This window comes from Manacus candei, unplaced genomic scaffold (assembly GCF_025592945.1).
Source record: "Manacus candei isolate 608988 ecotype Guabito, Panama unplaced genomic scaffold, ASM2559294v1 h1tg000077l, whole genome shotgun sequence".
Lineage (NCBI taxonomy): Eukaryota > Metazoa > Chordata > Aves > Passeriformes > Pipridae > Manacus > Manacus candei.
Genome location: NW_026138125.1, coordinates 1 through 25,186, shown reverse-complemented (window position 1 = coordinate 25,186; position 25,186 = coordinate 1). Strand labels below are relative to the sequence as shown.

The 25,186-nt window shown below is 40.0% G+C and overlaps 3 protein-coding genes and 1 pseudogene across 3 annotated transcripts; all 4 read left to right on the top strand.

The window, feature by feature from the left end:
- Positions 1–665: 665 nt before the first annotated feature.
- LOC127481264 (trichohyalin-like) lies at positions 666–11,722 on the top strand (the record flags this gene model as incomplete). Its single annotated transcript, XM_051810325.1, is given in 6 exon segments — positions 666–739; positions 7,907–8,439; positions 8,747–9,795; positions 9,934–10,504; positions 10,621–11,389; positions 11,440–11,722. Coding segments are annotated over 6 exon segments (3,279 nt in total), but the record flags the coding sequence as incomplete, so codon positions are not given.
- Positions 11,723–16,000: 4,278 nt separating this feature from the next.
- On the top strand, positions 16,001–17,969 carry LOC127481173 (trichohyalin-like; annotated as a pseudogene).
- Positions 17,970–18,098: 129 nt separating this feature from the next.
- On the top strand, positions 18,099–21,081 carry LOC127481171 (trichohyalin-like; the record flags this gene model as incomplete). Its single annotated transcript, XM_051810093.1, has 3 exons — positions 18,099–18,467; positions 18,844–19,779; positions 20,800–21,081. Coding segments are annotated over 3 exons (1,587 nt in total), but the record flags the coding sequence as incomplete, so codon positions are not given.
- Positions 21,082–21,287: 206 nt separating this feature from the next.
- On the top strand, positions 21,288–24,966 carry LOC127481170 (trichohyalin-like; the record flags this gene model as incomplete). The annotated part of the gene is made up of 3 exons (XM_051810092.1): positions 21,288–22,203; positions 23,654–24,086; positions 24,843–24,966. Coding segments are annotated over 3 exons (1,473 nt in total), but the record flags the coding sequence as incomplete, so codon positions are not given.
- Between the last annotated feature and the right edge of the window lie 220 nt (positions 24,967–25,186).

The following is a 25,186-nucleotide window of genomic DNA, read 5'->3' as shown; positions in this document are numbered from 1 at the left end:
AAATTAAATCCTACCTTGTGCAGTGAACTAGGGCATTGCATACAGCACAGATGACTTCTAGTCCCCTTGTACTACTGTATAACCCTGACTCCAACACCTGAATTACACAGCTTTAGTCTATGATGTGGATCAGGAAGTCATTTGTAGACCGTGGCGGTACAGTAGGTGCTTCTGGCTACCATCAGTTGATGGGGATGATGATCTTTTTCAGTCTAACTTTCCTGCGAGGTCAACCCTGACCAGGAGAATTCTGCCTCAGGAAAGTCACCAGGGCATGTTAATCTCACCTCACCTTCAGGAATACATCCCTCTTCTGAGTAGATAAAAAGGTAATGAGATACAGAGAGTGAGGAAAATGGCACTGGGAGAGTGGGAGAAAACAAGTGCAGACAAATTTTTGTCAAGGACGAAAATTCAGTCAGGAAGAAAAATCAGATGGAGAAAAAGAGGGACAAGGAAAAAGAAAAAAGAGAAAGACTGAAAAATAGTAGTGACATGTAAGAGTAGACTGTTTGCCATCCTTCAGAGAATAACTAGAACTGAAAGAAAACAATAAAAATTCACCTAATCTACTGGAAAGAGAAAGAAATGAGACATGGTAAACAGGAGGTCCATGGGAAGACAACAAAGTGCTGAGTTGTACCGGGGTGAGTTAATAGGCTGACATGGCAGCACTTGAAACTTACTTTTCAGTGACAGAAAAACTGACCAGGGATAGCGAGATGTTTGTGGAAGGAAGGTAGCCTGTCTTGAAACCATGTATATGTTGTTCTCAAAGTTTTGAGCTGGAAACTTTTACATGAAACAAAGCATGGTTTTTTTCCCCTTCTTTTCTTCCAGAATTACTCTCCAAGTTTCACACAGCTTCACAGATAAACCACTTCTTGAGAAATATTTTTCAGGAATAACTTTCAGGAAGTTCCACCTGAAAATGACGGAGAACTTCTTTACTGGGTGGGTGACTGCACATGGGAACAGGTTGCCCAGGGAATCTGTGGGGTCTCCCTTGTTGGAGGTACCCAAGAATTGCCTGGACTCAGTCTTGTGCCATGTGCTCTAGGACAACTCTGCTTGAGCGGGGAGGTTGGACCAGATGACATACTGTGGTCCCTTCCAACCTTACCCATTCCTTGATTCTGTGCAGTTGTTACTAGGGATGGAAAAATTGCCTATATTCACCTAATCTGAGAGTCCTCTCCCATGTGAATGCCTGTGACCAGGCTCTGCAGGCACTTTGGGTATCAATGGAGAAATAACTGTGGGAAAACAACAGAATAAAGAGAAAAATGTTTCTAGAGAGAAAAAAAGTTTGTTGGGAGACAACAAATAAGACTCCCATGAACCAAAGAGCTTGAGGGAATAGCAGTCCTACTCAATCCATGAGAACTGATAAACTCAGAAACTCACTCAAATCTTGACAACATCAGCATGCACTACATGACAACACACCAGACAAAGTGGTGCCTGCTGCACGCACAGAGTACAGGAATACATGAAGAGCAAAGGAAACAGCATCTAAGCAAGCAGCCAGGGAGGTGAAAGCTGTTGCCAAAAGTATGCTGAACATGTAAGTCAATGTGACGTGCAAAGAGATCTCTGCCTTTAACAACAGCTTTATTGCATTAATAGCAGCTTCTGATCTACATCTCCACTCCCAAAAGCAAAATCTCCTGTTAGGGAAAGGAGAATTTTCAACACTTCATATCAAGTCCAGCTATAATCTTGCTAGCTTTTCATACCTTTATGGTTCTCCAACTTCCTGTCAGCAAGAAAACCCACACAGCACTTCTCTGAAACAACAGAAGGGATATGGTTGCACTCAGTGCTAGTAATATATCAGATTTAAGAAGCCTCGATCAAAAGCTGAGGTAGCCATTTACAAAGAATTATTGAATCTCAGCTCTTGAAGACCTCATAAGTTGGGAGGAAGAAAAACTTTAAGAGCAATAAATCTATCTTTAATGTCAAAACAAAACTCATTGCTGTGGTCAACAGCATTTCAGAGGAGTTTTAGGAGGTTCAGAAGCAAAGTTTTCCCTGGAAGTTCCATCAAATGCTGCTGTTATGTCAAGTCAGCAGTTTTGAAATGCTCTGTTTGGGAAAATAGCAAACTGTTATGACTCGTCGGATTCTTCCAAGCGATTCAACTCCACAATGATCCAGCAGCTGCTGCAGCTTCAGCCAGCCCATTCCAGACAGAGTGTCCTGCATTCTACTTCCCTCCGCCCCAACCAAGCGCCAGACTCCTGTCTGAGCAGAAACACATAGTCCCCATATAGCCCTTTAATGTTATAATTTTCAGCTTCTTAGAAATATGTGGTCAACTATTAAGAAAGGACGAACAAATTCACCACTGATGAGGAGGGATAATCGTATAGCTGCCACACTTCTCACTCTAACAAGTAAAAAAAAAAAAAGAAAAATAAATCAGGAAATCATATTTTTTATTGAGATTGTTTGGCTTTTCATTCCAATTTGCCCCATATGTTACATAGACCCGTCTTACCATACAACTTTTAATTACTACAGTAATATACTTCTGCTATGATAAACATCTAGAACCAAGTACTTTCACTGCAATATATTCTTAAGTGTTGGGGAGTTTCAGCTGCAGATCTCCTTTAGATATGCACAAAGACCTTTGAGGTAACAGGCAAGTTTTAAGAAGGAATATCAAAAGGAACAGAAATAGCTCCAGTGATACTGCTTTAATCAGTCCTCTGCTTCTATATCTATGAAACACTCAAGTCACAAATCAGAACTCAAACTGGAGTTCATTAGATGGGAGGAATCTAAGTGCACTTTAGAATCCAAATAGTGTACAGTGAGTTTTCTTTTAAGGCTGGGATAAAGAGTTGACGGTACAATTAATCTTTCACTAAAATGGAAGCTTCAGAAGAAATGCATCGAAACATAGAAACATCTTGTTTTGCTGTTTGTTAAAACCAAATACCTTAATGCTCCTTCAAATTAAATTATTTTTTTAGTCTACCACAATGAAGCAAAGTGAAAGCTGATCAAAAACTCACCTGTATTTTCATACAGTATTTGTTGAGAATGACGTGTTATTTAAAAAAAAAAAAAAATTTAAGCCTATTTCCTTCACAGTGATGGGCATAGTCACCTTACCCCATTGTACACAAAGCAGGAACATCCTGGGAAGCACTGAGCTCCAAAACATACTTCCATGAAATACTGATAGAGTTATTAAATGCAACCATTTTATTTTTCTTTTTAAATGAACAGAGAGCATTCAGTTTCCAAATGAGCTAAGAGAAAGAAACTGATGAATCTGTAGATCTGACTTCAACAAGATAAAACACCCAGTTAACTACTCCATGCACACATACACACAAGATTGAGATGTATTGTGTCTCCCATTTCCTTCTTTTGTCAGTTTTCCTGCAGAACAGGTCCCCAAGTAAAAACAAAATGAAGTGTGTTCTGGAAAGAGAGACTTGCACATTTTTCCCATGCCTCAGAATATCACAAAGCCTATTCAGAACAATATACACACACACCCCAATAAAGCTCATTTAAAGCAAAATAAAAACTCTTCAAATATAATAAACTATTTTGACACCCACATGGGCTTTAATATCCATTAAATCCATGGGCAACTGTGTTGCTTCCATGCAAGCTGTGCTGAGATGGTCAGTCAGCAATAACCCCCAGAGAAATGACAGTAACTGAGATGCCATGAGAGTACACAGTGCCTCCCACCACAAAGATGAGCTCTATTTAACATGTGGTTTCCCATTGATAGGGTGTGATGATGAAGAGAGGCCATTTATTTAATTTCATCCACAGTCTACAAGAAAGTGGCCCAAATTAAGGAAACAAGACAGAAGAAAGACTTTTTATAAGTGATTTTCAGTCCTGCCAACAAAAATAATATCCATGTCTCTCTTGGTTTGAAAAGAGTGTCCCTCTGACATGTCCAACCTACAATATGCCATTCAGATGTTCATCCAGAATCAAGATCAAACCCTGTCAGTACAGCATGAATCTGAGCTGTGTCTCACAATAGCAGTGAACTTTTTCCTCCTAAACTCTCTTATGCAAATCCTCAGTCAACTCTACATTTGACAAGACCAGCCTAAGGAAGATGCTAAGTCTCTTATCAAGTGCAATGAAATTACACAACTGATCCAAAGCAAAATTAGTAAACTGAAGTCTGGGACTTGCTATACTGTCTAGAGCTAGTTTATTTATTTTCCCAAGAGCTCACCACTATTAATTTTAAATCCCCCATCAGTGATGTCCAGAGTAACAGATCACAAGTAGTTCTTCCCTCTCACTGCCTGGAGGACTGCAACCTATCTGAAATTAACTTTTTTTTTCTTTAATGTCCTTGGGGGTCACAGTCCTTTCTCATGAAGGAAAGGCTGCAAAGGGCAAAGCTGACTGTGCACCATCTTGATTCTGTGTCAGTGTAAATTTTGTCTCTGCAGGGGACTTGTCCACAGTTTAAACCAATAAATGTCATCTGAGAGCCTGGCTTTAAGTTGACAGCACTCAGCTAAACTCTGACAGGAGCAAACAGACAGTAAGTGCTGCTGCTTAATAAGAAGCTGTTAGCAGGTGGACAGTTAGAAGTTTTACATTTTCTGAATGGTTATTAGAGTTGTGATTTCCCCTTTGAAAGTAGTCAGTCTTTTCCCCTAAACTATTCCTCTAACATTATGTCCCACAAGCCACTGTGTTGAGAAATGCCACAGACACTATGGGTAGGTACTGAGTGCTTCACTTACTAGAATTAAAAGGGAAACAGACTGAAACCCACAGCAATTAAGCAGCAGCCACCTCCATCCTCTGAACTTCTCGATTGTTCCCAAGCAGCTCAGCACATTGTCAGCAGAGCAGAGAGTCCAGCAAGGCAGAGCCTGCAACAACGGAAATATTCACAATTTGCCCTGGAAGGACAAAGGGTATTTATGTTTAGACTTGCATGCTGCAAAAGCTATCACTGCCCTGCAGAGGCAAAATAAAGGGAATACCTTGCACTCCTGGAATGGGAACTGCATTTGCACAATAGTATCATAGCTCAGAAAGACCCTGTGGTTTCTTATACCCACTGTTTTATACTTGTTCTTTGACAGAAAAGTGTGCATCTATAATGTTTCAAGGATGTTCCTCAGGGCATTGTTATCCAGATGCAGAGGAGGATCAAAATAACATCTGACTTCATACCTACATAGTTGTAAAAATCTGCAGGAAAATAAAATAATTGTGAGGATATCAACAGCAATATTGAACTTCTTGAAGAGATGGGTAGATGTAGCTTTAAAGTCACTGATACCAAATTATTTGCTAGCCACACAGCTGCAGTTTGCTGTGTGTGAAGTACTGCTTCTCTTGGGGTCTAAGCTCAATAAACATTCCCCACTCTCAAGCCAAAGAGCATAAAAACAGGGGGAAGGAGCTGACAAAGTAAAGGGCAGTGTTCCCTGGTGTGGTGCTGTGGGAGTTACTGCTCTCATCAGTGAGAGATTATCCTGTCAACTGCTGAAAGGTAACCTGCTTTTAGGCCCCACAAGACAAGGCAAGGCCAAAGAATTATTAAAAAGAAAAAAAGAAAAAAGAGAAAAAAGAGAAAAAAAGAAAAAAATAAGAAAAAAAGAAAAAAGAAAAAAGAAAAAAAGAATAAAAAAGAAAAAGAGAAAAAAGAGAAAAAAGAGAAAAAAGAAACAAAGAAAAAAGAAAAATAAAAAAGAAATAAAGAAAAAAAAAAGAAAAAAGAAAAAAGAAAAAAGAAAAAAGAAAAAAGAAAAAAGAAAAAAGAAAAAAGAAAAAAGAAAAAAGAAAAAAGAAAAAAGAAAAATAAAAAAGAATGAAAAAAAAACAAAAAAGAAAAAAAGAAAAAGAAAAACAGAAAACAGAACAATAAACAAAGAAGTACAAAGAACAAAGAAGAAAAAAGAAATAAAGAAAAAAGAAAATAAAAAAAAAAAGAAAATAAAAGAAAAAAGAAAAGAAGTAATAAAAGAAAAAAGAAAAAAGAAAATAAAAGAAAAAAGAAAAAGAAAATATAAAAGAAACAAGAACCAAAGAAAAAGAACCAACGAAAAAGAACCAAAGAAAAAGAACCAAAGAATAAAGAAACAAAGAATAAAGAAAAAAAGAATAAAGAAACAAAGAATAAAGAAAGGAAAAAGAAACAAGAAAAAAGAATCAAAGAAAAAAGAATATAAAAGAAAGAAGAAACAAAGAAACAAAGAAAGAGAAAGAGAAAGAGACAAAGAAAAAAGAAACAAAGAAAAAAGAAACAAAAAAAAATAAACAAAAAAAGAAAAAAGAAACAAGAAAAAAGAATATAAAAGAAACAAGAAACAAAGAAACAAGAAACAAAGAAACAAGAAACAAAGAAACAAGAAACAAAGAAACAAGAAACAAAGAAACAAGAAACAAAGAAACAAGAAACAAAGAAACAAGAAACAAAGAAACAAGAAACAAAGAAACAAGAAACAAAGAAACAAGAAACAAAGAAACAAGAAACAAAGAAACAAGAAACAAAGAAACAAGAAACAAAGAAACAAGAAACAAAGAAACAAGAAACAAAGAAACAAGAAACAAAGAAACAAGAAACAAAGAAACAAGAAACAAAGAAACAAGAAACAAAGAAACAAGAAACAAAGAAACAAGAAACAAAGAAACAAGAAACAAAGAAACAAGAAACAAAGAAACAAGAAACAAAGAAACAAGAAACAAAGAAACAAGAAACAAAGAAACAAGAAACAAAGAAACAAGAAACAGAAACAAGAAACAAAGAAACAAGAAACAAAGAAATAAGAAACAAAGAAACAAGAGAAAAGAAACAAGAAAAGAGTAACAAAGAAACAAGAAACAAAGAAAAAGAAACAAGGAAATAGAAAAAAAGAAAAAGAAACAAAGAAAAAAGAAAATAAAAGAAACAAGAAACAAGAAACAAAGAAACAAGAAAAAAAAAGAAAAAGAAAAAAAAAAAGAAAAAAGAAAAAAAAGAAAAAAGAAAAAAGAAAAAAGAAAGAGAAAAAAGAAGAAAAAAGAAACAAAGAAACAAGGAAACAAGGAAACAAAGAAAAAAGGAAACAAGGAAACAAAGAAACAAAGAAACAAAGAAACAAGAAACAAGAAAAAAGAAAAAAGGAAACAAGGAAAAACGAAAGAAATAAGAAAGAAGACAGAAGACAGAAGAACGAAGACAGAAGACAGAAGAAGAAAAAAGAAAGAAGAGAAAAGAAAGAAGAGAAGAAATAAGAGAGAAGAAATAAGAGAGAAGAAAGAAGAGAGAAGAAAGAAGAGAGAAGAAAGAAGAGAGAAGAAAGAAGAGAGAAGAAAGAAGAGAGAAGAAAGAAGACAGAAGAAAGAAGACAGAAGAAAGAAGAGAGAAGAAAGAAGAGAGAAGAAAGAAGAGAGAAGAAAGAAGAGAGAAGAAAGACGACAGAAGAAAGAAACAAGAAGAAAAAAGAAGAAAGAAGACAGAAGAAAGAAGACAGAAGAAAGAAGACAGAAGACAGAAGACAGAAGACAGAAGACAGAAGACAGAAGACAGAAGACAGAAGACAGAAGACAGAAGACAGAAGACAGAAGAAAGAAGACAGAAGAAAGAAGACAGAAGACAGAAGACAGAAGAAAGAAGACAGAAGACAGAAGAAAGAAGACAGAAGAAAGAAGACAGAAGAAAGAAGACAGAAGAAAGAAGACAGAAGAAAGAAGACAGAAGAAAGAAGACAGAAGAAAGAAGACAGAAGAAAGAAGACAGAAGAAAGAAGACAGAAGAAAGAAGACAGAAGAAAGAAGACAGAAGAAAGAAGACAGAAGAAAGAAGACAGAAGAAAGAAGACAGAAGAAAGAAGACAGAAGAAAGAAGACAGAAGAAAGAAGACAGAAGACAGAAGACAGAAGACAGAAGACAGAAGACAGAAGACAGAAGACAGAAGACAGAAGAAAGAAGACAGAAGAAAGAAGACAGAAGAAAGAAGACAGAAGAAAGAAGACAGAAGAAAGAAGACAGAAGAAAGAAGACAGAAGAAAGAAGACAGAAGAAAGAAGACAGAAGAAAGAAGACAGAAGAAAGAAGACAGAAGAAAGAAGACAGAAGAAAGAAGACAGAAGAAAGAAGACAGAAGAAAGAAGACAGAAGAAAGAAGACAGAAGAAAGAAGACAGAAGACAGAAGACAGAAGACAGAAGACAGAAGAAAGAAACAAAAAAAAAGAAGACAGAAGAAAGAAGACAGAAGAAAGAAGACAGAAGAAAGAAGACAGAAGAAAGAAGACAGAAGACAGAAGACAGAAGACAGAAGACAGAAGACAGAAGACAGAAGACAGAAGACAGAAGACAGAAGACAGAAGAAAGAAGACAGAAGAAAGAAGACAGAAGAAAGAAGACAGAAGAAAGAAGACAGAAGAAAGAAGACAGAAGAAAGAAGCCAGAAGAAAGAAGCCAGAAGAAAGAAGCCAGAAGAAAGAAGCCAGAAGAAAGAAGCCAGAAGAAAGAAGCCAGAAGACAGAAGCCAGAAGACAGAAGCCAGAAGAAAGAAGCCAGAAGAAAGAAGCCAGAAGATAGAAGGCAGAAGAAAGAAGGCAGAAGAAAGAAGGCAGAAGAAAGAAGGCAGAAGAAAGAAGGCAGAAGAAAGAAGGCAGAAGAAAGAAACAAGATAAAAAGAAGACAGAAGAAAGAAGACAGAAGAAAGAAGACAGAAGAAAGAAGACAGAAGAAAGAAGACAGAAGAAAGAAGACAGAAGAAAGAAGACAGAAGAAAGAAGACAGAAGAAAGAAGACAGAAGAAAGAAGACAGAAGAAAGAAGACAGAAGAAAGAAGACAGAAGAAAGAAGACAGAAGAAAGAAGACAGAAGAAAGAAGACAGAAGAAAGAAGACAGAAGAAAGAAGACAGAAGAAAGAAGACAGAAGAAAGAAGACAGAAGAAAGAAGACAGAAGAAAGAAGGCAGAAGAAAGAAGGCAGAAGAAAGAAGGCAGAAGATAGAAGGCAGAAGAAAGAAGGCAGAAGAAAGAAGGCAGAAGAAAGAAGGCAGAAGAAAGAAGGCAGAAGACAGAAGGCAGAAGAAAGAAGGCAGAAGAAAGAAGGCAGAAGAAAGAAGGCAGAAGAAAGAAGGCAGAAGAAAGAAGGCAGAAGAAAGAAGGCAGAAGAAAGAAACAAGATAAAAAGAAGACAGAAGAAAGAAGGCAGAAGAAAGAAGGCAGAAGAAAGAAGGCAGAAGAAAGAAGGCAGAAGAAAGAAGGCAGAAGAAAGAAGGCAGAAGAAAGAAGACAGAAGATAGAAGGCAGAAGATAGAAGGCAGAAGATAGAAGGCAGAAGAAAGAAGGCAGAAGAAAGAAGGCAGAAGAAAGAAGGCAGAAGAAAGAAGGCAGAAGAAAGAAGGCAGAAGAAAGAAGGCAGAAGAAAGAAGGCAGAAGAAAGAAGGCAGAAGAAAGAAGGCAGAAGATAGAAGGCAGAAGAAAGAAACAAGATAAAAAGAAGACAGAAGAAAGAAGGCAGAAGAAAGAAGACAGAAGAAAGAAGGCAGAAGAAAGAAGGCAGAAGAAAGAAGACAGAAGATAGAAGGCAGAAGATAGAAGGCAGAAGAAAGAAGGCAGAAGAAAGAAGGCAGAAGAAAGAAGGCAGAAGAAAGAAGGCAGAAGAAAGAAGGCAGAAGAAAGAAGGCAGAAGAAAGAAGGCAGAAGAAAGAAGGCAGAAGAAAGAAGGCAGAAGAAAGAAGGCAGAAGAAAGAAACAAGATAAAAAGAAGACAGAAGAAAGAAGACAGAAGAAAGAAGGCAGAAGAAAGAAGGCAGAAGAAAGAAGGCAGAAGAAAGAAGGCAGAAGAAAGAAGGCAGAAGAAAGAAGGCAGAAGAAAGAAGGCAGAAGAAAGAAGGCAGAAGAAAGAAGGCAGAAGAAAGAAGGCAGAAGAAAGAAGGCAGAAGAAAGAAACAAGATAAAAAGAAGCCAGAAGAAAGAAGCCAGAAGAAAGAAGCCAGAAGAAAGAAGCCAGAAGAAAGAAGCCAGAAGAAAGAAGCCAGAAGATAGAAGCCAGAAGAAAGAAGGCAGAAGAAAGAAGGCAGAAGAAAGAAGGCAGAAGAAAGAAGGCAGAAGAAAGAAACAAGATAAAAAGAAGACAGAAGAAAGAAGACAGAAGAAAGAAGACAGAAGAAAGAAGACAGAAGAAAGAAGACAGAAGAAAGAAGACAGAAGAAAGAAGACAGAAGAAAGAAGACAGAAGAAAGAAGACAGAAGAAAGAAGACAGAAGAAAGAAGACAGAAGAAAGAAGACAGAAGAAAGAAGACAGAAGAAAGAAGACAGAAGAAAGAAGACAGAAGAAAGAAGACAGAAGAAAGAAGACAGAAGAAAGAAGACAGAAGAAAGAAGACAGAAGAAAGAAGACAGAAGAAAGAAGACAGAAGAAAGAAGACAGAAGAAAGAAGACAGAAGAAAGAAGACAGAAGAAAGAAGACAGAAGAAAGAAGGCAGAAGAAAGAAGGCAGAAGAAAGAAGGCAGAAGAAAGAAGGCAGAAGAAAGAAGGCAGAAGAAAGAAGGCAGAAGAAAGAAGGCAGAAGAAAGAAGGCAGAAGAAAGAAGGCAGAAGAAAGAAGGCAGAAGAAAGAAGGCAGAAGAAAGAAGGCAGAAGAAAGAAGGCAGAAGAAAGAAGGCAGAAGAAAGAAGGCAGAAGAAAGAAGGCAGAAGAAAGAAACAAGATAAAAAGAAGGCAGAAGAAAGAAGGCAGAAGAAAGAAACAAGATAAAAAGAAGGCAGAAGAAAGAAGACAGAAGAAAGAAGACAGAAGAAAGAAGACAGAAGAAAGAAGACAGAAGAAAGAAGACAGAAGAAAGAAGACAGAAGAAAGAAGACAGAAGAAAGAAGACAGAAGAAAGAAGACAGAAGAAAGAAGACAGAAGAAAGAAGGCAGAAGAAAGAAGGCAGAAGAAAGAAGGCAGAAGAAAGAAGGCAGAAGAAAGAAGGCAGAAGAAAGAAGGCAGAAGAAAGAAGGCAGAAGAAAGAAGACAGAAGAAAGAAGACAGAAGAAAGAAGACAGAAGAAAGAAGACAGAAGAAAGAAGACAGAAGAAAGAAGACAGAAGAAAGAAGACAGAAGAAAGAAGACAGAAGAAAGAAGACAGAAGAAAGAAGACAGAAGAAAGAAGGCAGAAGAAAGAAGGCAGAAGAAAGAAGGCAGAAGAAAGAAGGCAGAAGAAAGAAGGCAGAAGAAAGAAGGCAGAAGAAAGAAGGCAGAAGAAAGAAGGCAGAAGAAAGAAGGCAGAAGAAAGAAGGCAGAATAAAGAAGGCAGAAGAAAGAAGGCAGAAGAAAGAAGGCAGAAGAAAGAAGGCAGAAGAAAGAAGGCAGAAGAAAGAAGGCAGAAGAAAGAAGGCAGAAGAAAGAAACAAGATAAAAAGAAGGCAGAAGAAAGAAGGCAGAAGAAAGAAACAAGATAAAAAGAAGGCAGAAGAAAGAAGGCAGAAGAAAGAAACAAGATAAAAAGAAGGCAGAAGAAAGAAGGCAGAAGAAAGAAGGCAGAAGAAAGAAGGCAGAAGAAAGAAGGCAGAAGAAAGAAGGCAGAAGAAAGAAGGCAGAAGAAAGAAGGCAGAAGAAAGAAGGCAGAAGAAAGAAGGCAGAAGAAAGAAGGCAGAAGAAAGAAGGCAGAAGAAAGAAGGCAGAAGAAAGAAGGCAGAAGAAAGAAGGCAGAAGAAAGAAGGCAGAAGAAAGAAGGCAGAAGAAAGAAGGCAGAAGAAAGAAGGCAGAAGAAAGAAGGCAGAAGAAAGAAGGCAGAAGAAAGAAGGCAGAAGAAAGAAGGCAGAAGAAAGAAACAAGATAAAAAGAAGGCAGAAGAAAGAAGGCAGAAGAAAGAAGGCAGAAGAAAGAAGGCAGAAGAAAGAAGGCAGAAGAAAGAAGGCAGAAGAAAGAAGGCAGAAGAAAGAAGGCAGAAGAAAGAAGGCAGAAGAAAGAAGGCAGAAGAAAGAAGGCAGAAGAAAGAAGGCAGAAGAAAGAAGGCAGAAGAAAGAAGGCAGAAGAAAGAAGGCAGAAGAAAGAAGGCAGAAGAAAGAAGGCAGAAGAAAGAAGGCAGAAGAAAGAAGGCAGAAGAAAGAAGGCAGAAGAAAGAAGGCAGAAGAAAGAAGGCAGAAGAAAGAAGGCAGAAGAAAGAAGGCAGAAGAAAGAAGGCAGAAGAAAGAAGGCAGAAGAAAGAAGGCAGAAGAAAGAAGGCAGAAGAAAGAAGGCAGAAGAAAGAAGGCAGAAGAAAGAAGGCAGAAGAAAGAAGGCAGAAGAAAGAAGGCAGAAGAAAGAAGGCAGAAGAAAGAAGGCAGAAGAAAGAAGGCAGAAGAAAGAAGGCAGAAGAAAGAAGGCAGAAGAAAGAAGGCAGAAGAAAGAAGGCAGAAGAAAGAAGGCAGAAGAAAGAAGGCAGAAGAAAGAAACAAGATAAAAAGAAGGCAGAAGAAAGAAGGCAGAAGAAAGAAGGCAGAAGAAAGAAGGCAGAAGAAAGAAGGCAGAAGAAAGAAGGCAGAAGAAAGAAGGCAGAAGAAAGAAGGCAGAAGAAAGAAGGCAGAAGAAAGAAGGCAGAAGAAAGAAGGCAGAAGAAAGAAGGCAGAAGAAAGAAGGCAGAAGAAAGAAGGCAGAAGAAAGAAGGCAGAAGAAAGAAGGCAGAAGAAAGAAGGCAGAAGAAAGAAGGCAGAAGAAAGAAGGCAGAAGAAAGAAGGCAGAAGAAAGAAGGCAGAAGAAAGAAACAAGATAAAAAGAAGGCAGAAGAAAGAAGGCAGAAGAAAGAAGGCAGAAGAAAGAAGGCAGAAGAAAGAAGGCAGAAGAAAGAAGGCAGAAGAAAGAAGGCAGAAGAAAGAAGGCAGAAGAAAGAAGGCAGAAGAAAGAAGGCAGAAGAAAGAAACAAGATAAAAAGAAGGCAGAAGAAAGAAGGCAGAAGAAAGAAGGCAGAAGAAAGAAGGCAGAAGAAAGAAGGCAGAAGAAAGAAGGCAGAAGAAAGAAGGCAGAAGAAAGAAGGCAGAAGAAAGAAGGCAGAAGAAAGAAGGCAGAAGAAAGAAGGCAGAAGAAAGAAGGCAGAAGAAAGAAACAAGATAAAAAGAAGGCAGAAGAAAGAAGGCAGAAGAAAGAAGGCAGAAGAAAGAAGGCAGAAGAAAGAAGGCAGAAGAAAGAAGGCAGAAGAAAGAAGGCAGAAGAAAGAAGGCAGAAGATAGAAGGCAGAAGAAAGAAACAAGATAAAAAGAAGACAGAAGAAAGAAGGCAGAAGAAAGAAGGCAGAAGAAAGAAGGCAGAAGAAAGAAGGCAGAAGAAAGAAGGCAGAAGAAAGAAGGCAGAAGAAAGAAGGCAGAAGAAAGAAGGCAGAAGAAAGAAGACAGAAGAAAGAAGACAGAAGAAAGAAGACAGAAGAAAGAAGGCAGAAGAAAGAAGGCAGAAGAAAGAAGGCAGAAGAAAGAAGGCAGAAGAAAGAAGGCAGAAGAAAGAAGGCAGAAGAAAGAAGGCAGAAGAAAGAAGGCAGAAGAAAGAAGGCAGAAGAAAGAAGGCAGAAGAAAGAAGGCAGAAGAAAGAAGGCAGAAGAAAGAAGGCAGAAGAAAGAAGGCAGAAGAAAGAAGGCAGAAGAAAGAAGGCAGAAGAAAGAAGGCAGAAGAAAGAAGGCAGAAGAAAGAAGGCAGAAGAAAGAAGGCAGAAGAAAGAAGGCAGAAGACAGAAGGCAGAAGACAGAAGCCAGAAGACAGAAGCCAGAAGAAAGAAGCCAGAAGAAAGAAGCCAGAAGATAGAAGGCAGAAGAAAGAAGGCAGAAGAAAGAAGGCAGAAGAAAGAAGGCAGAAGAAAGAAGGCAGAAGAAAGAAGGCAGAAGAAAGAAGGCAGAAGAAAGAAGGCAGAAGAAAGAAGGTAGAAGAAAGAAGGCAGAAGAAAGAAACAAGATAAAAAGAAGACAGAAGAAAGAAGACAGAAGAAAGAAGGCAGAAGAAAGAAGACAGAAGAAAGAAGGCAGAAGAAAGAAGGCAGAAGAAAGAAGGCAGAAGAAAGAAGGCAGAAGAAAGAAGGCAGAAGAAAGAAGGCAGAAGAAAGAAGGCAGAAGAAAGAAGGCAGAAGAAAGAAGGCAGAAGAAAGAAGGCAGAAGAAAGAAGGCAGAAGAAAGAAGGCAGAAGAAAGAAGGCAGAAGAAAGAAGGCAGAAGAAAGAAACAAGATAAAAAGAAGCCAGAAGAAAGAAGCCAGAAGAAAGAAGCCAGAAGATAGAAGGCAGAAGAAAGAAGGCAGAAGAAAGAAGGCAGAAGAAAGAAGGCAGAAGAAAGAAGGCAGAAGAAAGAAGGCAGAAGAAAGAAGGCAGAAGAAAGAAGGCAGAAGAAAGAAGGCAGAAGAAAGAAGGCAGAAGAAAGAAGGCAGAAGAAAGAAGGCAGAAGAAAGAAGGCAGAAGAAAGAAGGCAGAAGAAAGAAGGCAGAAGAAAGAAGGCAGAAGAAAGAAGGCAGAAGAAAGAAGGCAGAAGAAAGAAGGCAGAAGAAAGAAGGCAGAAGAAAGAAGGCAGAAGAAAGAAGGCAGAAGAAAGAAGGCAGAAGAAAGAAGGCAGAAGAAAGAAGGCAGAAGAAAGAAGGCAGAAGAAAGAAGGCAGAAGAAAGAAGGCAGAAGAAAGAAGGCAGAAGAAAGAAGGCAGAAGAAAGAAGGCAGAAGAAAGAAGGCAGAAGAAAGAAGGCAGAAGAAAGAAGGCAGAAGAAAGAAGGCAGAAGAAAGAAGGCAGAAGAAAGAAGGCAGAAGAAAGAAGACAGAAGAAAGAAGACAGAAGAAAGAAGACAGAAGAAAGAAGACAGAAGAAAGAAGGCAGAAGAAAGAAGGCAGAAGAAAGAAGGCAGAAGAAAGAAGGCAGAAGAAAGAAGGCAGAAGAAAGAAGGCAGAAGAAAGAAGGCAGAAGAAAGAAGGCAGAAGAAAGAAGGCAGAAGAAAGAAGGCAGAAGAAAGAAACAAGATAAAAAGAAGCCAGAAGAAAGAAGCCAGAAGAAAGAAGCCAGAAGATAGAAGGCAGAAGAAAGAAGGCAGAAGAAAGAAGGCAGAAGAAAGAAGGCAGAAGAAAGAAGGCAGAAGAAAGAAACAAGATAAAAAGAAGCCAGAAGAAAGAAGCCAGAAGAAAGAAGCCAGAAGATAGAAGGCAGAAGAAAGAAGGCAGAAGAAAGAAGGCAGAAGAAAGAAGGCAGAAGAAAGAAGGCAGAAGAAAGAAGGCAGAAGAAAGAAGGCAGAAGAAAGAAGGCAGAAGAAAGAAGGCAGAAGAAAGAAGGCAGAAGAAAGAAGGCAGAAGAAAGAAGGCAGAAGAAAGAAGGCAGAAGAAAGAAGGCAGAAGAAAGAAGGCAGAAGAAAGAAGGCAGAAGAAAGAAGGCAGAAGAAAGAAGGCAGAAGAAAGAAGGCAGAAGAAAGAAGGCAGAAGAAAGAAGGCAGAAGAAAGAAGGCAGAAGAAAGAAGGCAGAAGAAAGAAGGCAGAAGAAAGAAGGCAGAAGAAAGAAGGCAGAAGAAAGAAGGCAGAAGAAAGAAGGCAGAAGAAAGAAGGCAGAAGAAAGAAGACAGAAGAAAGAAGGCAGAAGAAAGAAGGCAGAAGAAAGAAGGCAGAAGAAAGAAGGCAGAAGAAAGAAGGCAGAAGAAAGAAGGCAGAAGAAAGAAGGCAGAAGAAAGAAGGCAGAAGAAAGAAGGCAGAAGAAAGAAGGCAGAAGAAAGAAGGCAGAAGAAAGAAGGCAGAAGAAAGAAGGCAGAAGAAAGAAGGCAGAAGAAAGAAGGCAGAAGAAAGAAGGCAGAAGAAAGAAGGCAGAAGAAAGAAGGCAGAAGAAAGAAGGCAGAAGAAAGAAGGCAGAAGAAAGAAGGCAGAAGAAAGAAGGCAGAAGAAAGAAGGCAGAAGAAAGAAGGCAGAAGAAAGAAGGCAGAAGAAAGAAGGCAGATAAAAGAAGGCAGAAGAAAGAAGGCAGAAGAAAGAAGGCAGAAGAAAGAAGGCAGAAGAAAGAAGACAGAAGAAAGAAGACAGAAGAAAGAAGACAGAAGAAAGAAGACAGAAGAAAGAAGACAGAAGAAAGAAGACAGAAGAAAGAAGACAGAAGAAAGAAGACAGAAGAAAGAAGACAGAAGAAAGAAGACAGAAGAAAGAAGACAGAAGAAAGAAGACAGAAGAAAGAAGACAGAAGAAAGAAGACAGAAGAAAGAAGACAGAAGAAAGAAGACAGAAGAAAGAAGACAGAAGAAAGAAGACAGAAGAAAGAAGACAGAAGAAAGAAGACAGAAGAAAGAAGACAGAAGAAAGAAGGCAGAAGAAAGAAGGCAGAAGAAAGAAGGCAGAAGAAAGAAGGCAGAAGAAAGAAGGCAGAAGAAAGAAGGCAGAAGAAAGAAGGCAGAAGAAAGAAGACAGAAGAAAGAAGACAGAAGAAAGAAGACAGAAGAAAGAAGACAGAAGAAAGAAGACAGAAGAAAGAAGACAGAAGAAAGAAGACAGAAGAAAGAAGACAGAAGAAAGAAGACAGAAGAAAGAAGACAGAAGAAAGAAGACAGAAGAAAGAAGGCAGAAGAAAGAAGGCAGAAGAAAGAAGGCAGAAGAAAGAAGGCAGAAGAAAGAAACAAGATAAAAAGAAGGCAGAAGAAAGAAGGCAGAAGAAAGAAGGCAGAAGAAAGAAGGCAGAAGAAAGAAGGCAGAAGAAAGAAGGCAGAAGAAAGAAGGCAGAAGAAAGAAGGCAGAAGAAAGAAGGCAGAAGAAAGAAGGCAGAAGAAAGAAGGCAGAAGAAAGAAGGCAGAAGAAAGAAGGCAGAAGAAAGAAGGCAGAAGAAAGAAGGCAGAAGAAAGAAGGCAGAAGAAAGAAGGCAGAAGAAAGAAGGCAGAAGAAAGAAGGCAGAAGAAAGAAGGCAGAAGAAAGAAGGCAGAAGAAAGAAGCCAGAAGACAGAAGCCAGAAGACAGAAGCCAGAAGACAGAAGCCAGAAGAAAGAAGCCAGAAGAAAGAAGCCAGAAGATAGAAGGCAGAAGAAAGAAGGCAGAAGAAAGAAGGCAGAAGAAAGAAGGCAGAAGAAAGAAGGCAGAAGAAAGAAGGCAGAAGAAAGAAGGCAGAAGAAAGAAGGCAGAAGAAAGAAGGCAGAAGAAAGAAGGCAGAAGAAAGAAACAAGATAAAAAGAAGACAGAAGAAAGAAGACAGAAGAAAGAAGACAGAAGAAAGAAGGCAGAAGAAAGAAGACAGAAGAAAGAAGGCAGAAGAAAGAAGGCAGAAGAAAGAAGGCAGAAGAAAGAAGGCAGAAGAAAGAAGGCAGAAGAAAGAAGGCAGAAGAAAGAAGGCAGAAGAAAGAAGGCAGAAGAAAGAAGGCAGAAGAAAGAAGGCAGAAGAAAGAAGGCAGAAGAAAGAAGGCAGAAGAAAGAAGGCAGAAGAAAGAAGGCAGAAGAAAGAAGGCAGAAGAAAGAAGGCAGAAGAAAGAAGGCAGAAGAAAGAAACAAGATAAAAAGAAGGCAGAAGAAAGAAGGCAGAAGAAAGAAGGCAGAAGAAAGAAGGCAGAAGAAAGAAGGCAGAAGAAAGAAGGCAGAAGAAAGAAGGCAGAAGAAAGAAGGCAGAAGAAAGAAGGCAGAAGAAAGAAGGCAGAAGAAAGAAGGCAGAAGAAAGAAGGCAGAAGAAAGAAGGCAGAAGAAAGAAGGCAGAAGAAAGAAGGCAGAAGAAAGAAGGCAGAAGAAAGAAGGCAGAAGAAAGAAGGCAGAAGAAAGAAGGCAGAAGAAAGAAGGCAGAAGAAAGAAGGCAGAAGAAAGAAGGCAGAAGAAAGAAGGCAGAAGAAAGAAGGCAGAAGAAAGAAGGCAGAAGAAAGAAGGCAGAAGAAAGAAGGCAGAAGAAAGAAGGCAGAAGAAAGAAGGCAGAAGAAAGAAGGCAGAAGAAAGAAGGCAGAAGAAAGAAGACAGAAGAAAGAAGACAGAAGAAAGAAGGCAGAAGAAAGAAGGCAGAAGAAAGAAGGCAGAAGAAAGAAGGCAGAAGAAAGAAGACAGAAGAAAGAAGACAGAAGAAAGAAGACAGAAGAAAGAAGACAGAAGAAAGAAGACAGAAGAAAGAAGACAGAAGAAAGAAGACAGAAGAAAGAAGGCAGAAGAAAGAAGGCAGAAGAAAGAAGGCAGAAGAAAGAAGGCAGAAGAAAGAAGGCAGAAGAAAGAAGGCAGAAGAAAGAAGGCAGAAGAAAGAAGACAGAAGAAAGAAGACAGAAGAAAGAAGACAGAAGAAAGAAGACAGAAGAAAGAAGACAGAAGAAAGAAGACAGAAGAAAGAAGACAGAAGAAAGAAGACAGAAGAAAGAAGACAGAAGAAAGAAGACAGAAGAAAGAAGGCAGAAGAAAGAAGGCAGAAGAAAGAAGGCAGAAGAAAGAAGGCAGAAGAAAGAAGGCAGAAGAAAGAAACAAGATAAAAAGAAGGCAGAAGAAAGAAGGCAGAAGAAAGAAGGCAGAAGAAAGAAGGCAGAAGAAAGAAGGCAGAAGAAAGAAGGCAGAAGAAAGAAGGCAGAAGAAAGAAGGCAGAAGAAAGAAGGCAGAAGAAAGAAGGCAGAAGAAAGAAGGCAGAAGAAAGAAGGCAGAAGAAAGAAGGCAGAAGAAAGAAGGCAGAAGAAAGAAGGCAGAAGAAAGAAGGCAGAAGAAAGAAGGCAGAAGAAAGAAGGCAGAAGAAAGAAGGCAGAAGAAAGAAGGCAGAAGAAAGAAGGCAGAAGAAAGAAGGCAGAAGAAAGAAGGCAGAAGAAAGAAGGCAGAAGAAAGAAGGCAGAAGAAAGAAGGCAGAAGACAGAAGCCAGAAGACAGAAGCCAGAAGAAAGAAGCCAGAAGAAAGAAGCCAGAAGATAGAAGGCAGAAGAAAGAAGGCAGAAGAAAGAAGGCAGAAGAAAGAAGGCAGAAGAAAGAAGGCAGAAGAAAGAAGGCAGAAGAAAGAAGGCAGAAGAAAGAAGGCAGAAGAAAGAAGGCAGAAGAAAGAAGGCAGAAGAAAGAAGGCAGAAGAAAGAAACAAGATAAAAAGAAGACAGAAGAAAGAAGACAGAAGAAAGAAGACAGAAGAAAGAAGGCAGAAGAAAGAAGACAGAAGAAAGAAGGCAGAAGAAAGAAGGCAGAAGAAAGAAGGCAGAAGAAAGAAGGCAGAAGAAAGAAGGCAGAAGAAAGAAGGCAGAAGAAAGAAGGCAGAAGAAAGAAGGCAGAAGAAAGAAGGCAGAAGAAAGAAGGCAGAAGAAAGAAGGCAGAAGAAAGAAGGCAGAAGAAAGAAGGCAGAAGAAAGAAGGCAGAAGAAAGAAGGCAGAAGAAAGAAGGCAGAAGAAAGAAACAAGATAAAAAGAAGGCAGAAGAAAGAAGGCAGAAGAAAGAAGGCAGAAGAAAGAAGGCAGAAGAAAGAAGGCAGAAGAAAGAAGGCAGAAGAAAGAAGGCAGAAGAAAGAAGGCAGAAGAAAGAAGGCAGAAGAAAGAAGGCAGAAGAAAGAAGGCAGAAGAAAGAAGGCAGAAGAAAGAAGGCAGAAGAAAGAAGGCAGAAGAAAGAAGGCAGAAGAAAGAAGGCAGAAGAAAGAAGGCAGAAGAAAGAAGGCAGAAGAAAGAAGGCAGAAGAAAGAAGGCAGAAGAAAGAAGGCAGAAGAAAGAAGGCAGAAGAAAGAAGGCAGAAGAAAGAAGGCAGAAGAAAGAAGGCAGAAGAAAGAAGGCAGAAGAAAGAAGACAGAAGAAAGAAGGCAGAAGAAAGAAGGCAGAAGAAAGAAGGCAGAAGAAAGAAGGCAGAAGAAAGAAGGCAGAAGAAAGAAGACAGAAGAAAGAAGACAGAAGAAAGAAGACAGAAGAAAGAAGACAATAGAAAGAAGACAGAAGAAAGAAGACAGAAGAAAGAAGGCAGAGGAAAGAAGGCAGAGGAAAGAAGGCAGAGGAAAGAAGGCAGAGGAAAGAAGGCAGAGGAAAGAAGGCAGAAGAAAGAAGGCAGAGGAAAGAAGGCAGAGGAAAGATGGCAGAAGAAAGAAGGCAGAAGAAAGAAGGCAGAAGAAAGAAGGCAGAAGAAAGAAGGCAGAAGAAAGAAGGCAGAAGAAAGAAGGCAGAAGAAAGAAGGCAGAAGAAAGAAGGCAGAGGAAAGAAGGCAGAGGAAAGAAGGCAGAGGAAAGAAGGCAGAGGAAAGAAGGCAGAGGAAAGAAGGCAGAGGAAAGAAGGCAGAGGAAAGAAGGCAGAGGAAAGAAGGCAGAGGAAAGAAGGCAGAGGAAAGAAGGCAGAGGAAAGAAGGCAGAGGAAAGAAGGCAGAGGAAAGAAGGCAGAGGAAAGAAGGCAGAAGAAAGAAGGCAGAAGAAAGATGGCAGAGGAAAGAAGGCAGAAGAAAGAAGGCAGAAGAAAGAAGGCAGAAGAAAGAAGGCAGAAGAAAGAAGGCAGAAGAAAGAAGGCAGAAGAAAGAAGGCAGAAGAAAGAAGGCAGAAGAAAGAAGGCAGAAGAAAGAAGGCAGAAGAAAGAAGGCAGAAGATAGAAGGCAGAAGAAAGAAGGCAGAAGAAAGAAGGCAGAAGAAAGAAGGCAGAAGAAAGAAGGCAGAAGAAAGAAGGCAGAAGAAAGAAGGCAGAAGAAAGAAGGCAGAAGAAAGAAGGCAGAAGAAAGAAGGCAGAAGAAAGAAACAAGATAAAAAGAAGACAGAAGAAAGAAGACAGAAGAAAGAAGACAGAAGAAAGAAGGCAGAAGAAAGAAGGCAGAAGAAAGAAGGCAGAAGAAAGAAGGCAGAAGAAAGAAGGCAGAAGAAAGAAGGCAGAAGAAAGAAGGCAGAAGAAAGAAGGCAGAAGAAAGAAGGCAGAAGAAAGAAGGCAGAAGAAAGAAGGCAGAAGAAAGAAGGCAGAAGAAAGAAGGCAGAAGAAAGAAGGCAGAAGAAAGAAGGCAGAAGAAAGAAGGCAGAAGAAAGAAGGCAGAAGAAAGAAGGCAGAAGAAAGAAGGCAGAAGAAAGAAGGCAGAAGAAAGAAGGCAGAAGAAAGAAGACAGAAGAAAGAAGACAGAAGAAAGAAGACAGAAGAAAGAAGACAGAAGAAAGAAGACAGAAGAAAGAAGACAGAAGAAAGAAGACAGAAGAAAGAAGACAGAAGAAAGAAGACAGAAGAAAGAAGACAGAAGAAAGAAGACAGAAGAAAGAAGACAGAAGAAAGAAGACAGAAGAAAGAAGACAGAAGAAAGAAGACAGAAGAAAGAAGACAGAAGAAAGAAGACAGAAGAAAGAAGACAGAAGAAAGAAGACAGAAGAAAGAAGACAGAAGAAAGAAGACAGAAGAAAGAAGACAGAAGAAAGAAGACAGAAGAAAGAAGACAGAAGAAAGAAGACAGAAGAAAGAAGACAGAAGAAAGAAGACAGAAGAAAGAAGACAGAAGAAAGAAGACAGAAGAAAGAAGACAGAAGAAAGAAGACAGAAGAAAGAAGACAGAAGAAAGAAGACAGAAGAAAGAAGACAGAAGAAAGAAGACAGAAGAAAGAAGACAGAAGAAAGAAGACAGAAGAAAGAAGACAGAAGAAAGAAGACAGAAGAAAGAAGACAGAAGAAAGAAGACAGAAGAAAGAAGACAGAAGAAAGAAGACAGAAGAAAGAAGACAGAAGAAAGAAGACAGAAGAAAGAAGACAGAAGAAAGAAGACAGAAGAAAGAAGACAGAAGAAAGAAGACAGAAGAAAGAAGACAGAAGAAAGAAGACAGAAGAAAGAAGACAGAAGAAAGAAGACAGAAGAAAGAAGACAGAAGAAAGAAGACAGAAGAAAGAAGACAGAAGAAAGAAGACAGAAGAAAGAAGACAGAAGAAAGAAGACAGAAGAAAGAAGACAGAAGAAAGAAGACAGAAGAAAGAAGACAGAAGAAAGAAGACAGAAGAAAGAAGACAGAAGAAAGAAGACAGAAGAAAGAAGACAGAAGAAAGAAGACAGAAGAGAGAAGACAGAAGAGAGAAGGCAGAAGAGAGAAGGCAGAAGAGAGAAGGCAGAAGAGAGAAGGCAGAAGAGAGAAGGCAGAAGAAAGAAGGCAGAAGAAAGAAGGCAGAAGAAAGAAGGCAGAAGAAAGAAGACAGAAGAAAGAAGGCAGAAGAAAGAAGGCAGAAGAAAGAAGGCAGAAGAAAGAAGGCAGAAGAAAGAAGGCAGAAGAAAGAAGGCAGAAGAAAGAAGGCAGAAGAAAGAAGGCAGAAGAAAGAAGGCAGAAGAAAGAAGGCAGAAGAAAGAAACAAGATAAAAAGAAGGCAGAAGAAAGAAGGCAGAAGAAAGAAGGCAGAAGAAAGAAGGCAGAAGAAAGAAGGCAGAAGAAAGAAGGCAGAAGAAAGAAGGCAGAAGAAAGAAGGCAGAAGAAAGAAGGCAGAAGAAAGAAGGCAGAAGAAAGAAGGCAGAAGAAAGAAGGCAGAAGAAAGAAGGCAGAAGAAAGAAGGCAGAAGAAAGAAGGCAGAAGAAAGAAGGCAGAAGAAAGAGGGCAGAAGAAAGAAGGCAGAAGAAAGAAGGCAGAAGAAAGAAGGCAGAAGAAAGAAACAAGATAAAAAGAAGGCAGAAGAAAGAAGGCAGAAGAAAGAAGGCAGAAGAAAGAAGGCAGAAGAAAGAAGCAGAAGAAAGAAGGCAGAAGAAAGAAGGCAGAAGAAAGAAGGCAGAAGAAAGAAGGCAGAAGAAAGAAGGCAGAAGAAAGAAGGCAGAAGAAAGAAGGCAGAAGAAAGAAGGCAGAAGAAAGAAGGCAGAAGAAAGAAGGCAGAAGAAAGAAGGCAGAAGAAAGAAGGCAGAAGAAAGAAGGCAGAAGAAAGAAGGCAGAAGAAAGAAGGCAGAAGAAAGAAGGCAGAAGAAAGAAGGCAGAAGAAAGAAGGCAGAAGAAAGAAGGCAGAAGAAAGAAGGCAGAAGAAAGAAGGCAGAAGAAAGAAGGCAGAAGAAAGAAGGCAGAAGAAAGAAGGCAGAAGAAAGAAGGCAGAAGAAAGAAGGCAGAAGAAAGAAGGCAGAAGAAAGAAGGCAGAAGAAAGAAGGCAGAAGAAAGAAGGCAGAAGAAAGAAGGCAGAAGAAAGAAGGCAGAAGAAAGAAGGCAGAAGAAAGAAGGCAGAAGAAAGAAGGCAGAAGAAAGAAGGCAGAAGAAAGAAGGCAGAAGAAAGAAGGCAGAAGAGAGAAGGCAGAAGAGAGAAGGCAGAAGAAAGAAGGCAGAAGAAAGAAGGCAGAAGAGAGAAGGCAGAAGAAAGAAGGCAGAAGAGAGAAGGCAGAAGAGAGAAGGCAGAAGAAAGAAGGCAGAAGAGAGAAGGCAGAAGAGAGAAGGCAGAAGAAAGAAGGCAGAAGAAAGAAGGCAGAAGAAAGAAGGCAGAAGAAAGAAGGCAGAAGAGAGAAGCCAGAAGAGAGAAGCCAGAAGAAAGAAGCCAGAAGAGAGAAGCCAGAAGACAGAAGGCAGAAGAAAGAAGCCAGAAGAGAGAAGCCAGAAGACAGAAGGCAGAAGAAAGAAGGCAGAAGAAAGAAGGCAGAAGAAAGATGGCAGAGGAAAGAAGGCAGAAGAAAGAAGGCAGAAGAAAGAAGGCAGAAGAAAGAAGGCAGAAGAAAGAAGGCAGAAGAAAGAAGGCAGAGGAAAGAAGGCAGAGGAAAGAAGGCAGAGGAAAGAAGGCAGAGGAAAGAAGGCAGAAGAAAGAAGGCAGAAGAAAGATGGCAGAGGAAAGAAGGCAGAAGAAAGAAGGCAGAAGAAAGAAGGCAGAAGAAAGAAGGCAGAAGAAAGAAGGCAGAAGAAAGAAGGCAGAAGAAAGAAACAAGATAAAAAGAAGCCAGAAGAAAGAAGGCAGAAGAAAGAAGGCAGAAGAAAGAACGGACGGACGAGAGAAGACAGACGGACGAGAGAAGACAGACGGACGAGAGAAGACAGACGGACGAGAGAAGACAGACGGACGAGAGAAGACAGACGGACGAGAGAAGACAGACGGACGAGAGAAGACAGACGGACGAGAGAAGACAGACGGACGAGAGAAGACAGACGGACGAGAGAAGACAGACGGACGAGAGAAGACAGACGGACGAGAGAAGACAGACGGACGAGAGAAGACAGACGGACGAGAGAAGACAGACGGACGAGAGAAGACAGACGGACGAGAGAAGACAGACGGACGAGAGAAGACAGACGGACGAGAGAAGACAGACGGACGAGAGAAGACAGACGGACGAGAGAAGACAGACGGACGAGAGAAGACAGACGGACGAGAGAAGACAGACGGACGAGAGAAGACAGACGAGAGAAGACAGACGAGAGAAGACAGACGAGAGAAGACAGACGAGAGAAGACAGACGAGAGAAGACAGACGGACGAGAGAAGACAGACGGACGAGAGAAGACAGACGGACGAGAGAAGACAGACGGACGAGAGAAGACAGACGGACGAGAGAAGACAGACGGACGAGAGAAGACAGACGGACGAGAGAAGACAGACGGACGAGAGAAGACAGACGGACGAGAGAAGACAGACGGACGAGAGAAGACAGACGGACGAGAGAAGACAGACAGAAGAGAGAAGCCAGAAGAGAGAAGCCAGAAGAGAGAAGCCAGAAGAGAGAAGACAGAAGAGAGAAGCCAGAAGAGAGAAGCCAGAAGAGAGAAGGCAGAAGAGAGAAGCCAGAAGAGAGAAGCCAGAAGAGAGAAGGCAGAAGAGAGAAGCCAGAAGAGGAGAAGCCAGAAGAGAGAAGCCAGAAGAGGGAAGCCAGAAGAGGGAAGCCAGAAGAGAGAAGCCAGAAGAGGGAAGCCAGAAGAGGGAAGCCAGAAGAGAGAAGCCAGAAGAGAGAAGCCAGAAGAGGGAAGCCAGAAGAGGGAAGCCAGAAGAGAGAAGCCTGAAGAGGGAAGGCAGAAGAAAGAAGGCAGAAGAGAGAAGGCAGAAGAGAGAAACAAGATAAAAAGAAGACAGAAGAGAGAAGGCAGAAGAGAGAAACAAGATAAAAAGAAGACAGAAGAGAGAAGGCAGAAGAGAGAAACAAGATAATAAGGGAGACAGAAGAGAGAAGGCAGAAGAGAGAGAGAACAAGATAAAAAGGAGACAGAAGAGAGAAGGGCAGAAGAGAGGAACAAGATAAAAAGAAGACAGAAGAGAGAAGGCAGAAGAGAGGAACAAGATAAAAAGAAGACAGAAGAGAGAAGGCAGAAGAGAGGAACAAGATAAAAGAAGACAGAAGAGAGAAGGCAGAAGAGAGGAACAAGATAAAAGAAGACAGAAGAGAGAAGGCAGAAGAGAGGAACAAGATAAAAGAAGCCAGAAGAGAGAAGGCAGAAGAGAGAAGGCAGAAGAGAGAAGGCAGAAGAGAGAAGGCAGAAGAGAGAAGGCAGAAGAGAGAAGGCAG